Source organism: Natrix helvetica (assembly GCF_964273705.1).
Source record: "Natrix helvetica genome assembly, chromosome: 7".
NCBI lineage: Eukaryota > Metazoa > Chordata > Lepidosauria > Squamata > Natricidae > Natrix > Natrix helvetica.
In genome coordinates this window covers 76283664-76298605 of record NC_138558.1, presented here as the reverse complement: position 1 = coordinate 76298605, position 14942 = coordinate 76283664, and the positions used below count along the sequence as shown (strand labels likewise).

Genomic DNA, 14942 nt, shown 5'->3' with positions numbered 1-14942 from the left:
AGGAGAAAGAAGAAGAAGAAGAAGAAGAGGAAGAAGAATTAGAGGAAGGAGGAGGGAGAAGTAGAAGAAAGAGGAAGGGAAGGAGGAGGAGGAGGGGGAAGGAGAAGGAAAGAGGAGGGGGAGGAGGAGGGGGAAGGAAGGGAGAAGAAAAAGAAGAAAGGGGGAGGAAGGGGAGGAGGAGGAAGGAGAGAGGAGGGGAAGGAGGAGGGAGGGAGGGAGATGGGGAGGAGGAAAAGGAGGAGAAGGCGGCAGGAGGGGGAGGAGGAAGAGGAAGAAGAAAAAGAAGAAAAGAGGGAGGAGGAGGAGGAAGAAGAAGAAGAGGAGGAGGGGAGGAGGAGGAGGAGAGGAAGAGTCCTTGATGCTCTCTGAGCTTGCTGGTTGTCTGGCAGACATTTCACTTACCAACTATGTAACATCATCATTATCATTTGAGTACCACTGATGATGTTTCCTAGTTTGGGTAAGGGTGGAGGAGGAGGAAGGAGGAGGAGGAGGAGGAGGAGGAGAAAGATGAATGTGTTAGTGGAACAGAGGTTGCCTCCAGGTGTTGCGGGTGCTGCCACACTGGAGGTTTTTAAGAAGAGATTGGACCACCATTTGTCTGAAAGGGTCTGGGGTCTCCTGCCTGAGCAGGGAGTTGGACCAGAAGACACCCCCCCCCCAAGGTCCTTCACAACCTGTCATTCTGCTTTGTTATTCTATGTGTGCTTTTCTACCAACGGTCAAGAAAGGTTGAGTCTTTCACCAAGTAAGAAGCCAGAGGAATCTACTCGCCTTCTGCTTTCCCAAATACAGTTTCTTCCCAAATCTTGCTCTCTTGACCCAGGGCTGAAACCACAATGCGCTTCCTTGATTCAAGATATTCTTATCGACCATACAAAGCCGTTATCAACTATTTTTTTGAGCTGGAGAGAGGCAAAATAAATGGTAAATAATTTCCGTAATCACCAGTGCCTCAAATTCTTGACCCTGTCTCTTCTTGATACACCGCATATGTTTCTTAAGTACCCTGTTCCACTAGGAATAATTTCTATTTCAAAGGTGCTCATTTTAAATTAATCAATCAAAATAAAGTGGCATCTTAGGACTCCATAAAGAGGGGTTTTCTCCTCCGAAACCAGTAATCAGATATTGGCTACTGCAAACTGTAATTTATTTCTAAGCATCTTTAAAGATGTATTTTTCCCCCTAAGTAATGTAAGCAGTTGCATCCGCTGTTAGGAAAGCTATATCATAATCCTCGTAGGATCAATCAACCAGAATAGAGCTGGAAGGGACCTTGGAGGTCTTCTAGTCCAGCCCCCTGCTCTTGCAGGAGAACCTATACAATTTGTGACAAGTGGTTGTCCAGTCTCTTCTTAAAAACCTCCAGTGATGGAGCATTCACAACTTCTGGTGGCAAGCTGTTCCACTGGTTAATTGCCTTCAGTGTCAGGAAGTTTCTCCTTAATTCAAGGACCTAGGACTGGGGGCAGAGTCAAGATAGGAATTAGCCTGAACTCGGTATGTTCCCACTATGGTCTAACCCCAATCCCTCTTGAATTTCTTTGACTCTTATCGAGTGCAAATTTAGTGCTGACTGTTAGTTGATAGATTCTTGTGTGTAAGGTGCCAGTCGTTCCTGACTCTAGGGGGCGATGCTCATCTTCGTTTCAAAGCCGAAGAGCCAGGACTGTCCGAAGACGTCTCCGTGGTCATGTGGCCGGCATGACTCAACATCGAAGGCGCACGGAACGCTGTTCCCTTCCCACCAAAGGTGGCTCCTATTTTTCTACTTGCATTTTTACCTGCTTTTGAACTGCTCGGTTGGCAGAAGCTGGGACAAGTCACGGGAGCTCACTCTGTTACGCGGCACTAGGGATTCAAACCCCCGAACCGCTGAACTTTCTGATCAACAAGCTCAGCGTCTTATCCACTGAGCAACTGCGTCCCTTTGAGCAATAAATCAGTTTCGTGTTGAAACTTAAACATGAGGTTCTGACACTTCTCACTTGACAATCCTTGTCAAGAGAAGAAGAAGAAGAAGAAGGAGAAGGAGAAGGAGAAGAAGAAGGAGAAGAAGAAGAAGAAGAAGAAGTCCGCTTTCTTTCTGAAAGATGGCAAAAAAGAAATGCATGACTGTCAGAAAACCCAAACCAGAAGAGTTTCTAATGTCGGAGATTTTGCCCTTTGAGAAGGAATAGAAGAGTTTCTCCGCATCTCCCACAGATCCCTGAATAAGGACGTTCTCCACCCAATTTAGAGACATGGCCCTTCGTTTGCCTCGGATCGTATTTCTCCAAGGTCGTGCACCATCTTTGGTTCGCCCGGCCTACAATGCTTCTAAATAAAACACGCGCCCGGCTTCTTTTACACCCTGTCACGGGAGGAAAAGAGGCACCCAGCTTTGTATTGTGTGACTGGCCAGCGTTTCAGCATGTGATGTGACACCACAAGACGATTAAATCGCGGACCTTCTGGAATCTGAGATTTCCCTGACGCAGCAAAAGCTGCGGCCGAAGCCAACAAAGGCCTCCTGATCTCGTTTTTCCGTTTCCCATCTCCTTGGTTTCAGCTGTCGAGGGACAACGGCCGGTGCTGAGATAGTGTTTCAGAATTAGGCAAAGAGAGGTTTCCACCTAGGTCTGTGTGTGTGTGTGTGTGTGTTTGGGTGCGGGGGCTATTAGCTAAGCCTTCTACTGCGGGAGCTCTTCACCGTGACCTTAACGTCTCAAGAAAGAAGGAGATGCTCAGGGCAGGACGACAGCAAACACAGAGACGCCTTTCGCCACTGCTCCCTAACGGGGCAAAGCAAAAAGTGAATAAAAGCCTTTGGATTGGTAGACAATAGATCTGACTCTCTCCATACGTAGAACTAGTGATTCTGTTCTACAGAGGAATTATTGAGTCTCTCATTTCCACCTCCATAACTGTCTGGTTTGGCTCTGCAACCCAACAAGACAGACACGGACTTTGGAGGAGAATCAGAACTGCAGAAAAAACAATTGCTGCCAACCAGCCTTCCATGGAGGACCTGCACACTACACGAGTCAGAAAGAGGGCTGTGAAAATATCTACAGACCCCTCACATCCTGGACATAAATTGTTTCAACTCCTACCCTCAAAATGACATTATAGAGCACTGCACACCAGAACAACTATACACAAGGACAGTTTTTTCCCCAATGCCATCGCTCTGCTAAACAACTAATTCCCTCACCACTGTCAAACCATTCACTAAGGCTACATTATTATTACTATTAGTCTTCTCATCCTTCCTATCACCCATCTCCTCCCACTTATGTAGGACTGTATCTTTATTGCTTGTATCCTTACGATTTATAGTGATATTGTTTCCTGATTGCTTATTTGTATCCTATGACTAACATTAAGTGCTGTACCTTAGGATTCTTGATGAATGTATCTTGTCTTTTTATGTACACTGAGAGCATCTGCACCAAAGACCAATTCCTTTGTGTCCAATCACACTTGGCCAATAAAGAATTCTATTCTAGAGAAGGGAGGGAGGGAGGGAGGGGGGGAGGGAGGGAGGGAGGGAGGGAGGGAGGGAAGGAAGGAAGGAAGGAAGGAAGGAAGGAAGGAAGGAAGGAAGGAAGGAAGGAAGGAAGGAAGGATGGATGGATCTGTCTTATGGAAGAGCTGGAGCCAAATCAATGGCACTCAACAGCCTTGAGCAGGTTGGCTCAGCTTTCCATCCTTCCGAGGTGGGTAAAATGAGGATCCAGATTGTTGGGGACAGGAGGCTGACTCTGCAAACCGCTTAGAGAGGGACTGCAAAGCACTGTGAAGTGGTATATAAGTTTAAGTGCTATTGCTAGTCCTTCCTTCCTTCCTTCCTTCCTTCCCAGTGGCTAGAATGCAGTATTGCAGGTTAACTCTGCCAACTGCCAGGAGTTTGATCCTGGTTGACTCAGCCTTCCATCCTTCCGAGGTGTGTAAAATGAGAACCCAGATTGTTAGGTGGAAATATGCTGACTCTGTAAACTGCTTAGAGAAGGCTGTAAAGCACTGTAAAGTGGTATAAAAGTCTACGTGCATATATGTATATATGAATACATGTATATGTATATATGTTTGTTGGTTTTGTTGTATTCGGGTCTTTTCCCGTGTAAAGTTGAGATTGTCTTTGCAACGTTTCGGCAGGATCGCACCTGCCATCTTCAAGCGTGGGCTCAAAATGTGGGCTTAAAATGGGAACGGAGCTGCCGTCTTTCTGTAAGTCTTGGTGGGAGGGGATGGGGTGCTGGCTTTGTTTCAGTAAGTGGAATGATTGGTTGTGTGGTTGTATCATGATTGGTAGATTGGTGCAGATTGGTGCAGGCTGCGTGTGCATTGTTGTTTTGTATTGTAACGGCTTGGGTGGTGGGTGGTGTTCGTTTGTTGGCTAGGGCTGGTTTCCAGATGTTTGGTAGGCGGGAGGTATCATCACGTTTGTTCATGCTGTGGGGGTGTTTCTCTATTTCGATGGCTTCCATGATTATTCTCTTGTGGAGGTGTTCTGTTTTGGAGATTAACCTGGCTCCTTCAAAGTTGATTTCATGTCCTGTAGCTTTAAGGTGCTGGAAAAGGGAGGAAGTTTTTTCTTTTTTTCTTACTGCATTTTTGTGTTCTGTGATGCGTGCATTTATTCTCCTGCTTGTTTGTCCTATGTATATTGCTGGGCAGATTTTGCATGGTATTTCGTAGACTCCTTGGTTTTCTAGCTGGATTTTGTCTTTGGGGTTTCTTAAGATGTTGGCTATTTTTTGATCAGTGGTGAAGGCTGTCCTGATATTGTGCTTGTGGAGAATTTTGCTGATTTTATCTGTGGTTTATCTTTATCTACGAAAACAAATATATGTTTGTGTATATATATAGTACACACACAGGCAAACATAAATATCTGGAATCCCATCACTGATGTATGCACTGTGATAATTTATTTATGAATTATAATTTACACGTATATATGTAGGAAGCAGGATAAATTAAATAAGTGGATGGATGGATAGATGGATATAGAGATATAGATATATATTCAGTCATTTAATACACACACACACACATCAATTGCTGGCCCAAGCACCCTTCCTGGTTGTCCCCCACATCTACCAACATCTGGCTGCTTCCCCATCCTTTCATTGGGCGTAGCCTGGCGCAAGAGAGAGAGAGAGAGAGATCTATTCACAGAAAGTCTTCAGCATCAGAACAGTTCTTGGCAGGTGGATGATATCGCCCAACGTCACAAGGAAAGCTTTGAGAAAGCTGCAAATCCACACCGTCAGAAGTTCAAAAACAGCCACGGCAGAAGCAGCCACATTCGGCATCTTCCAAATCCGTGCAGCTTTGCCCGTGGGCCTGCCGGGCCATTGGCACAATTCTCTCTCTAAGCACCGCTTGAAGTCTTTCCGTCCTAAAATAAAACCCCAAGCACGGAAGGGATCCCGTGGGATTTTCAGGAACCTTTGGGGAATTGTAAAAGGCAGAATAACACCTCCATTTTTTTCCCCCTTTCTTTTCTTTTTCTTTTTTTGCTTGCCACATTTGACAGCCCTCAGTCACACAGATATCCATGCAGCAGCAACTCGGGGAAGTAAAAAAATTGTGGCATTGAAAAGAAAAATAAGCCACCTTCGATTTTCAAATCTGCGTTTGGCAACTTGCAAACTGGGGCTTGGGGGAAGCACTTGCTGCAGTAAACATCAGTTGCTAAAAATCTAAGGCATAGTTTTAATAAGAACACGGTCCTTCCAGTTGCTGTAAACAAATTTATTGTTTTGTTTCGTGTGACTATAAAAAAAAGTGTGGCTATTCCATAAATATTACAGTGAATTCCTACCTTTCAAGTTGTATTCAAATTGCGATTTGCCTAACCACTCCAATTTTTTTATTCTAGTAGAATTAAACAATCCATAAGTTTGATTGTAAAGCATCCACACCCAATAAAGTTGATAAAACTTCTGCAAGAATCCTAATATGAACCATTGAATATTTCACAAAGATGTGGACATGTGTCCAGAACTTTTTATATTGATGATCTTGGAACATAGAATCTTAGGTCTGAATGGGACCTCAGAGATCTTCTAGTCAAACCCCAGGCTCGAGCAGGAAACTCTAACTATACCATTCTGGAAAAATGGATTTCCAGTCTATTTTTGAAAGGCTCTGATGATAACGCACCCAGAGCTTCTGGAGGCAAGTTGTTCTGCTGATTAATTGTTCTTGCTGTTAGGAAATTCCTCCTTAGTTCTAGGTTGAATTGCTTTAATCTTAATTACAATACAATACAATACAATAGTAGAGTTGGAAGGGACCTTGGAGGTCTTCTAGTCCAACCCCCTGCCTAGGCAGGAAACCCTATACCGTTTCAGACAAATAGCTATCCAACATCTTCTTAAAGACTTCCAGTGTTGGAGCATTCACCACTTCTGGAGGCAACTTCTGTTCCACTGATTAATTGTTCTAACTGTCAGGAAATTTCTCCTCAGTTCTAAGTTGCTTATTAAAATCTTTAATCTGGATTGATTTCATCTTAATTCCAGATCCAACTCTGGAAGTCTTTAAGAAGATGTTGGATAGCCATCTGTCTGAAGTGGTATAGGGTTTCCTGCCTAGGCAGGGGGTTGGACTAGAAGACCTCCAAGGTCCCTTCCAACTCTGTTATTCTATTCTATTCTATTCCTATTGTACTCTACTCTATTATTCTATTCTATTCTATTTACTCTATTCTATTATTCTATTTTATTCTATTCTACATTATTCTATACTATTCTACTCTATTATTCTATTCTACTCTACTCTACTATTCTACTCTGCTCTACTATTCTATTCTATTCTACTCTACTATTCTATTCTATTCTAATTGAAGATGCAACAACTGGCACTATTTGTCCACTGAACTTGATCCTATATGACCACTTTTTATTTTTAGGCAGCATTAAGTGGTTTGCGCCGTAAAATAAGAGTTTCTGTAAGACGAACGACATCTTATAAAATGGGACTCTTTTTTCTTCTCCTCATGCCATTGGAAAGAATGAGGAGCACAGAATCAATGTTAGGGAGAATAAAAATATTTTTAAAAATGCTAGGGGAAATAAAAAAAAATAGGACTAGGTGTGACATGATAGCGCCTACCGTAGTTAAAGCCCTAAAGAGTAAAACACATGAAGAACGGTTGCAGGAACTGGGCCTGGCTAGTCTAGTGAAGAGAAGGATCAGGGGAGACATAATAGCAGCCTTCCAATATTTGAGGAGCTGCCCCAAAGAAGAGGGGGGTCAATTTATCCTCCAAAGCACCAGAAGGCAGGACAAGAAGCAATTGATGGAAACTAATCAAGGAGAGAAGCAACCTGGAATTGAGGAGGAATTTCCTAACAGGGAGGACAATTAACCAGTGGAACAGAAGTTGCCTTCAGATGTTGTGAGGATTCCATCACTGGAGGTTTGGAGACTGGGCAGCCACTTGTGAGAAATGGTACAGGGTCTCCTGCTTGAGCAGGGGGCTGGACTAGAAGACCTCCAAGGTCCCTCCCAACTCCATTATTCTATGTTTTATGAATTGGGTATGTATGGTTTAATGAAAAGAAGAACTAAGAGTGACATGATAGCAGTCTTCCGATATTTGAGGGGCTGCCCCAAAGAAGAGGGAATCAAGCTATTTTCCAAAGCACCTGAACACAAGACCAGCAACGGGTGGGAACTAATCAAGGAGAGAAGCAACCTAGAACTAAGGAGAAATTTCCCAACAGTGAGAACAATTAATCAGTGGAACAGCTTGCCTCCAGAAGTTGTGGGTGCTACATCCCTGGGGTTTTTTTTTTAAGAAGAGACTGGACAGGCATTTGTCTGAAATGGTATAGGGTCTCCTGCTTGAGCAGGAGGGTTGGACTAGAAGACCTCCAAGGCCCCTTCCAGTACTATTGTGATTGATTGATTGATTGATTGATTGATTGATTGATTGTTAGAAGGACACTGAGCTGGAGAGGGGACTAAAATAGTACCCAGTGAAGAAGAATATAGGAAAAAAAGTTCCTACTATAAAGTATGAGACTTTTGATACCCCATTTCAAGTTCTTTCTTTGTAAGTTGCTCCTCAATATATTGTTATTAATCAGATAGAGGTGAAAAGCAGCTGGCTGATTAAAATTACACCCATTTTAAACATGGGTGCAGAATCTATATATTTAAAAGTCAGGTACCATTCACTCATCATGAAATCTCCAGAACCTTAAAGCCTACAAACTTGAAATTTGGCACGTATGTTCCTCTTGGCTTCTAGGTACTCGCTAAGAAAGGATTTTTCAAAATGGCCATTAGATTATTAGTATTCCTATACAGTAATTAACACGCTCTGATGCTAAAGTGTTCTACTCCCCCTCCCCATCTGAAAAGAACTCTTTTCCAATTGCCAATTGCCTTATATTAACACGTTCTGATGCTAAGAAGTTAGACATTCTACTCTCCCTCCCCACCTGAAAAGAACTCTGTTCCAACTGCCAGTTGCCTCACATTCCGTTATCTCAGTTCCAAATAGCAGACGTTTCACTCCTTCCCTCAGGAGCGGTCTGGGGCTCCTTACAGTACTAAACATCGGTACCTCACCACAGTGTCTACGCCTTCCACCTATGGAACTGCTTCCAGATTCAAGGCGGCAGGAGCGATAATTCCCTTATGTGTTTCAATCACTGACCACCACAGAGCCAACAATTGTGAATTTCGTCTGCATAGCCCGATCAGGTAGCTTCGTCGCAAAAAAAAGGGTAGTGTAATATATGTCTTCTTCTAAACGGGAAGGTATAAAAAAATGGACTAAGAAACTCAAGGGTTTTTTTTTTCCCTTGGCTGTTTCATCCCCAGATTTTCCCTAAATAGCTATCTAGTTTGGCAGTAAAAGTGTCAGCTTTATAAATCTCCTTTTCTGCCCCAGACATTTGAAAGAGATGCGGAGGCAATTAATATTTTACCTGTAACAGAATCATCAGCAGGGGGATATCTAATGAGACTGGACAGAATCCAGAATCAGATATTAGCGTAATAGTGAGCTAATGACATCAGGTTAAAGTGTTAATTCTGTAACGCGAGAGCATAGCGCTGCTTCCAACAGCTGAGAGTCGGAGATCGCTGTCATATTAACATAACCAACTTTTCTTAATGTACATCTGTTCAACCTCCACTAAATTTTAGCAAGGCAATTGGAGGGAGGAAGCAAACAGAATAATATTGCACAACCGCACTGGCGTCAAAATTATTGTCTGGCTTGATGAAGCACAGGTAGTCCTCGACTTAACGGCCACAACTGAGGTCAAAATTTATGTTGCTAAGCAGGGGGGGGAGTGAGTTTTGCCCCATTTTAACTACCTTTCTTGCCACCGTTGTTAAGTGAGTCTCTGCAGTTTTTAGGTTAGTCACGCCATCGTTAGGCGAATCTTTCTTCCCCATTGACTTTGCTTGTCAGAAGGTCAGAAAAGCGTCATAAGTATGAGTCAAGCGTCGGAGTTTTGATCACATGACCATGGGAATCTTGAAACGGTCACAAGTGTGAAAAACAGTCATAAGTCACTTTTTTCAGAGGCGTCGTAATTTTTATACGGTCACTAAATTTACCAAAGCCTGTGAAGACAGGGCAAGGAGCAACGGATGGGAATTAATCAAGGAGAGAAGCAACTTGGAACTAAGGGGAAACTTGCTAACAGTGAGGACAATTAATCAGTGGAACAGCTGGCCACCAGAAGTTGTCCAACACTGGAGGTTTTGATTAGAGACTGCACAGCTGCTTGTCTCAAATTGTGTAGGATCTCCTACTCGTTCAGGGGGTTGGACTAGAAGACCTCCAAGGTCCCCTTGCAGCTCTATTCTGATTGATAAATGAACTGTGGTTTTTTGCAAAAATATTTTCTTTTTTAAAGAACCCTTTAAAAAAAAAGTTTTCATAGTAAAATAAATTTGCCACTTTGGAATTCCCTCTTCTTAAATCTCAATGCTTTGGATATCGCGCGGAGATTTGCAATTGTGTTATGGATTGAAAGGACGCGACATATTAGTCACATCAGAGGATTGCTTGAAAGGTTGACTAGAAAGGCAGGAATTAACAACAGCTTCACTGTTTTCCTAATGAGCTAATAGATTAAAAATGAATTAATTTCTACTGTTCATACAAGACAAGGATATAATCTGACTGCAGCCTGCTTTGACTGAATTCTGCTCTCATTTCTCTGCACATCAATTTCCTTCAGCAAATCTTTCCAAACTCAGCTTCCTCCATCGTTAAACAAAAGGATTCATCCAGTCCTATCTACCTCCTTTTTTTTAAAGGATTCTCCCTTAAAATTGTAGACCTGGGTAAAAATCCAGCAACCAAAGCAAAGGAAACGCACAACGCAAAAGAACAAACTCCACAAAAGACGAAGATCGCTCCGCATCTAATTCTGCTGCATCAACACCCTTACCTTTGCAGTCAGCAAAATAATTGCAAGAAATAAATGCTGATTACTTGATTTTAAAAAAAACAAACCACCACCATTGTTAGCCTGTATTTTGGTTTTCAGAAAAGATGGGGGGGGGGAGAGAAGGAAAGGCATTTCAAGAAATTTTACGTAAAACAGAAGGGAATCAGAGATAGAATTCAGCCGGTTTGGAGCGGTTCGCCCAAACCGATAGCGGAAATCACTCTATGCCCGTGATGGCGAACCTGTGGCATGCCATTTGTTAGGTCAGGGGTGTCCAAACTTGGGAACTTCAAGACTTGTGGACTTCAATTCCCAGAATTCCCCAGCCAGCCATGCTGGCTGGGGAATTCTGGGAGTTGAAGTCCACAAGTCTTGAAGTTCCCAAGTTTGGACACCCCTGTGTTAGGGCATGTGAGGCGTTGCCCTGTCAGCTCCAGTGAGCATGCACAGGCTGGCCAGCTGGCTTCGGCCTTTTTTTCAGTCGTTTTTAGCCCTCCGGAAGTGAAAAACCACTCAATGCGCAAACCGGAAGTTCGGGAACAGACTTCCAGTTTGCGCGTTGGGCCATTTTTTGCACTCCGGAGCCTTCAGAGAAGCCTCCTGAAGCTTGGGAGAGCCTCCGGGGGGTCTGTTTTCACCCTCCCCAGGCTGCTAGAACACCCCTGGAGCCTGGGGAGGGCAAAAAAAGTGTGCCAAAAGTAGGGGGAGGGCAGGAGTTGAGCATGCAAGTGTGTGGGGAGGTTTGCGCACATAGCATTATGGTTGTGGGCACCCCCGTGCATGACTCCCCCCTGCGCTCCCTCCACTTTGGGCATGTGATCCAGAAAAGGTGAGCCATCACTGCTCTAGGCCGTCCTATTTCGGCATGTTTTTGAGGCCGGGCCCATGCGCGAAAGGCAAACAGGTGGTAACGAAGTGTGAAACCCAATGCTGAAGGGGATATTATCTTGAAATAATGTGCAAGATTAGAGCCATGGGATTTTTTTTTCTCTTTCAAACTAAGGTTAAAAAGATTTACTTGGGAAAACTCTGGTAGTCAGAGGTGCTTGAAAATAAAAGCATATTTGTAGAGCAAGGCCTGACTCAACATTTAAAAAGGAAAAATGTTTTTAATTTTCAGCAATGTAAAAGGACTACATAGCTTGGTTTTTAATCATGATTCTGTGTTTGCTCCCGGACAAAATTAGGCAGGCTGAACCACTTTATATTATAGAATTGGTTTTCATCGTTGACTAATTATTTCTCTTTGGAAAACTTCCATTCAGAATAGAATAGAATAGAATAACAGAGTTGGAAGGGACCTTGGAGGTCTTCTAGTCCAACCCGCAGCTTAGGCAGGAAACCCTACACCACTTCAGAGAAATGGTTGTCCAACATCTTCTTAAAAACTTCCAGTATTGGAGCATTCACAACTTCTGGAGGCAAGTTGTTCCACTGATGAATCGTTCTAACGATTCCTCCTAATTTCTAGGTTGCTTGTCTCCTTGATTATGCACAGGTACAGTATAGGTGATACCTTACTCAGTAGTAGTAACTGTGAAAGGGATCTTGGAGTCCTAGTGGACAACCATTTAAATATGAGCCAGCCGTGTGCAGCAGCTGCCAAAAAAGCCAACACAGTTCTAGGCTGCATCAACAGAGGGATAGAATCAAGATCACGTGAAGTGTTAATACCACTTTATAATGCCTTGGTAAGGCCATACTTGGAATACTGCATTCAGTTCTGGTCGCCACGATGTAAAAAAGATGTGGAGACTCTAGAAAGAGTGCAGAGAAGAGCAACAAAGATGATTAGGGGACTGGAGACTAAAACATATGAAGAACGGTTGCAGGAACTGGGTATGTTTAGCTTAAGAGAAAGAAGGACTAGGGGAGACATGATAGCATTATTCCAATATCTCAGGGGTTGCCACAAAGAAGAGGGAGTCAAACTATTCTCCAAAGCACCTGAGGGTAGAACAAGAAGCAATGGGTGGAAACTAATCAAGGAGAGAAGCAACTTAGAACTGAGGAGAAATTTCCTGACAGTGAGAACAATTAATCAGTGGAACAGCTTGCCTCCAGAAGTTGTGAATGCCCCAACACTGGAAGTCTTTAAGAAGATGTTGGATAGCTATTTGTCTGAAACGGTATAGGGTTTCCTGCCTAGGCAGGGGGTTGGACTAGAAGACCTCCAAGGTCCCTTCCAACTCTACTATTGTATTGTATTGTATTGTATTGATTAATTTCCACCCATTGCTTCTTGTTCTACCCTCAGGTGCCTTGGAGAATAGCTTGACTCCCTCTTCTTTGTGGCAACCCCTGAGATATTGGAAGGCTGCTATCATGTCTCCCCTAGTCCTTCCTTTCATTCAACTAGACATACCCAGTTCCTGCAACTGTTCTTCATATGCTTGAGCCTCCAGTCCCCTAATGGGCAGGGGTGAGATTCAGCTGGTCCAGACTGGTTCGGGCCAACAGGATGCTAATTTTGCATCTGGTTCGCTGAACCGGTTGTTGCAAGGACCGGCTGGCCCTGCCCACCCCACCCCTCCCAGGAGTCTCCATACGATCCGTTCATCATGCCAGGTAAGTACAGGGGCCCACGCGGAAGCTCTGGGAGAGCAAAAAATGGGGCTACTGGAAGTTACAGAAGTCCAGAAATGGGCCTGTTTCCGGCCTCTGGAGCCCGGGGGAGGCCGTTTTTGCCCTCCCGGAGGCTCGAGGAAAGCCTCCCCCACCCCATCCTGAGGAGGCTGATGAGGCCACGCCCCTCCATGGCCACGCCCACCCAGCAAACAAGCAGAGAATCGGTTGCTAGAATTTTTCAATCCCACCCCTGAGTATGGGTACTAAAGGTTTGCTAAAATGTAGACTCTGCCACCAGATAGGCAGATCCACAAGGGTGCGTTTGTTTTCAAGACGCAACTGGACTTTCTTGGCTTTTCTTTGAAGACTTTTCACTTCTCATTTCAGAAGCTTCTTCAGCTCTTGACAAGATGGTAGGGAAGGGAAGGATTCACACTCCTTGCAGACAGCTGGTCCTTTGCATTTTTTTAGAGGGCCATTTTGCGTTCAATTGGGATCGTAAGTCAAGTAGTACCTCTACACAGAACAGCGATAACTTTCTCCTTGACTCAAACATCCTACTCAGAGCACATACAATAAGTCCTCGATTTAGGAAAAACCTGTTACCAAGTGAGACAGTTGTTAAGCGAGTCAGGCCCAAGCAAGGGCAGATTTAAGCAAATCCGACAGTCCTTAAAGTGTGAAGACCAGTTGTAAGTCACATTATTTTCAGCACCATCCTGATGGCCACCAAATAAGTGTTTGCAAATTAAGGACTACCTACAAATACATTGCTGCTACAATGAGAACAATTAACCAGTGGAACAGCTTGCCCCCAGAAGCTGTGAATGCTCCAACTCTGGAAGTTTTTAAGAAGAGGTTGGATAACATTTGTCTGAAATGGTATAGGGTTTCCTGCCTAAGGAGGGGGTTGGAGTAGAAGACCTCCAAGGTCTCTTCCTTCTACTCTACATTGTACTTGTACTTGTACTCTACTCTGTACTCTTATCTACACACTACTCTGTACTCTGTACTCCCTGTTCTACTCTCTATTCTACTCTCTACTTATTCTTATTGTATTCTGTTTTCTTAAACTGTAGAACATGCAAAGACCACTACCAGCATCTTGGCCAAATATTATTCCCTCAACACCTGCTTAATTCAGAGTTAAGGGTGTTCTAGAATCAAAGGCAAGGGGCTTTTTTTAAAAAAGATGTAGTTCTCTTAAATCAAACTGAAGGAGAAGCTGTTTGTCATAGCTCCAAATTCCAAATTTTCTTTCCCCTACTCCCTTTTCGTTTTGCAGCTCAACTGGCAAAAACCACAAAAGTTAGCTCCTGGGATCACAACACACATTATTAAAAAAAAAAAAAACCAAATATCCAGAGCCTGCAAATCCATTTTATCAGAAAGGATCAATTCCCCCATAAGCTCTCCACGGCTTTGAAGCCTCCAAGAAAACATCCCACTCACCACTTCATTTGTAGGAAGAAGGGAAAGAAGCACCATCGTAAGAGCCAGCTCAAAAGATTGAAGGAAGAGAAATAAAAATGGCTAGTAGCTGTTCATTTCTCCACAACCCACAGGTGTGGGTTTTTTTTTTTTTAAAAAAAAGCAAAATCCAAAACCTGGAATTGGGCACAGGTGCTGAAGAAGTCAACTCCATCAAGTTAATGTTGATTCTTAAAGCAGCAGGGTTTGTTTTTATTTTCTCCATGAAAGCCAGATAAATGGCAAGCTGTTTTAAGAGAGAGACAGGCCATAATCCAGACCGCTTCTTAAAGTTTCAAAAGAGTCACCTGCCTAATCTGTTCTTCTCTCACCTGGTCTAAAGCTGAGTTCCCAGCTATGGACCAAAGCGAATGGAATGGAATGGAATGGAGAGGCAGAGGGAGAGGAGAGGAGGGAGGAAGAGAATAAAAGAGAAAATGGAATGAGAATAGAATAGAATAGAATAGAATAGAATAGAAT

At 43.5% G+C, this 14942-nt stretch overlaps 1 protein-coding gene across 2 annotated transcripts in view; it reads right to left on the bottom strand.

Annotated features, from left to right (window-relative positions):
* The window catches only part of PPARGC1A (PPARG coactivator 1 alpha), a 449981-nt gene extending 435426 nt beyond the window's left edge, over window positions 1–14555 (bottom strand). For both annotated transcript variants that reach the window (XM_081958952.1, XM_081958953.1), the window contains exon 1: window positions 14445–14555. In XM_081958952.1, the coding sequence (XP_081815078.1) occupies window positions 14445–14480 (36 nt within the window). In that variant the 5' untranslated portion in view covers window positions 14481–14555. The remainder of the gene's footprint in view (window positions 1–14444) is intronic.
* Window positions 14556–14942: the final 387 nt, after the last annotated feature.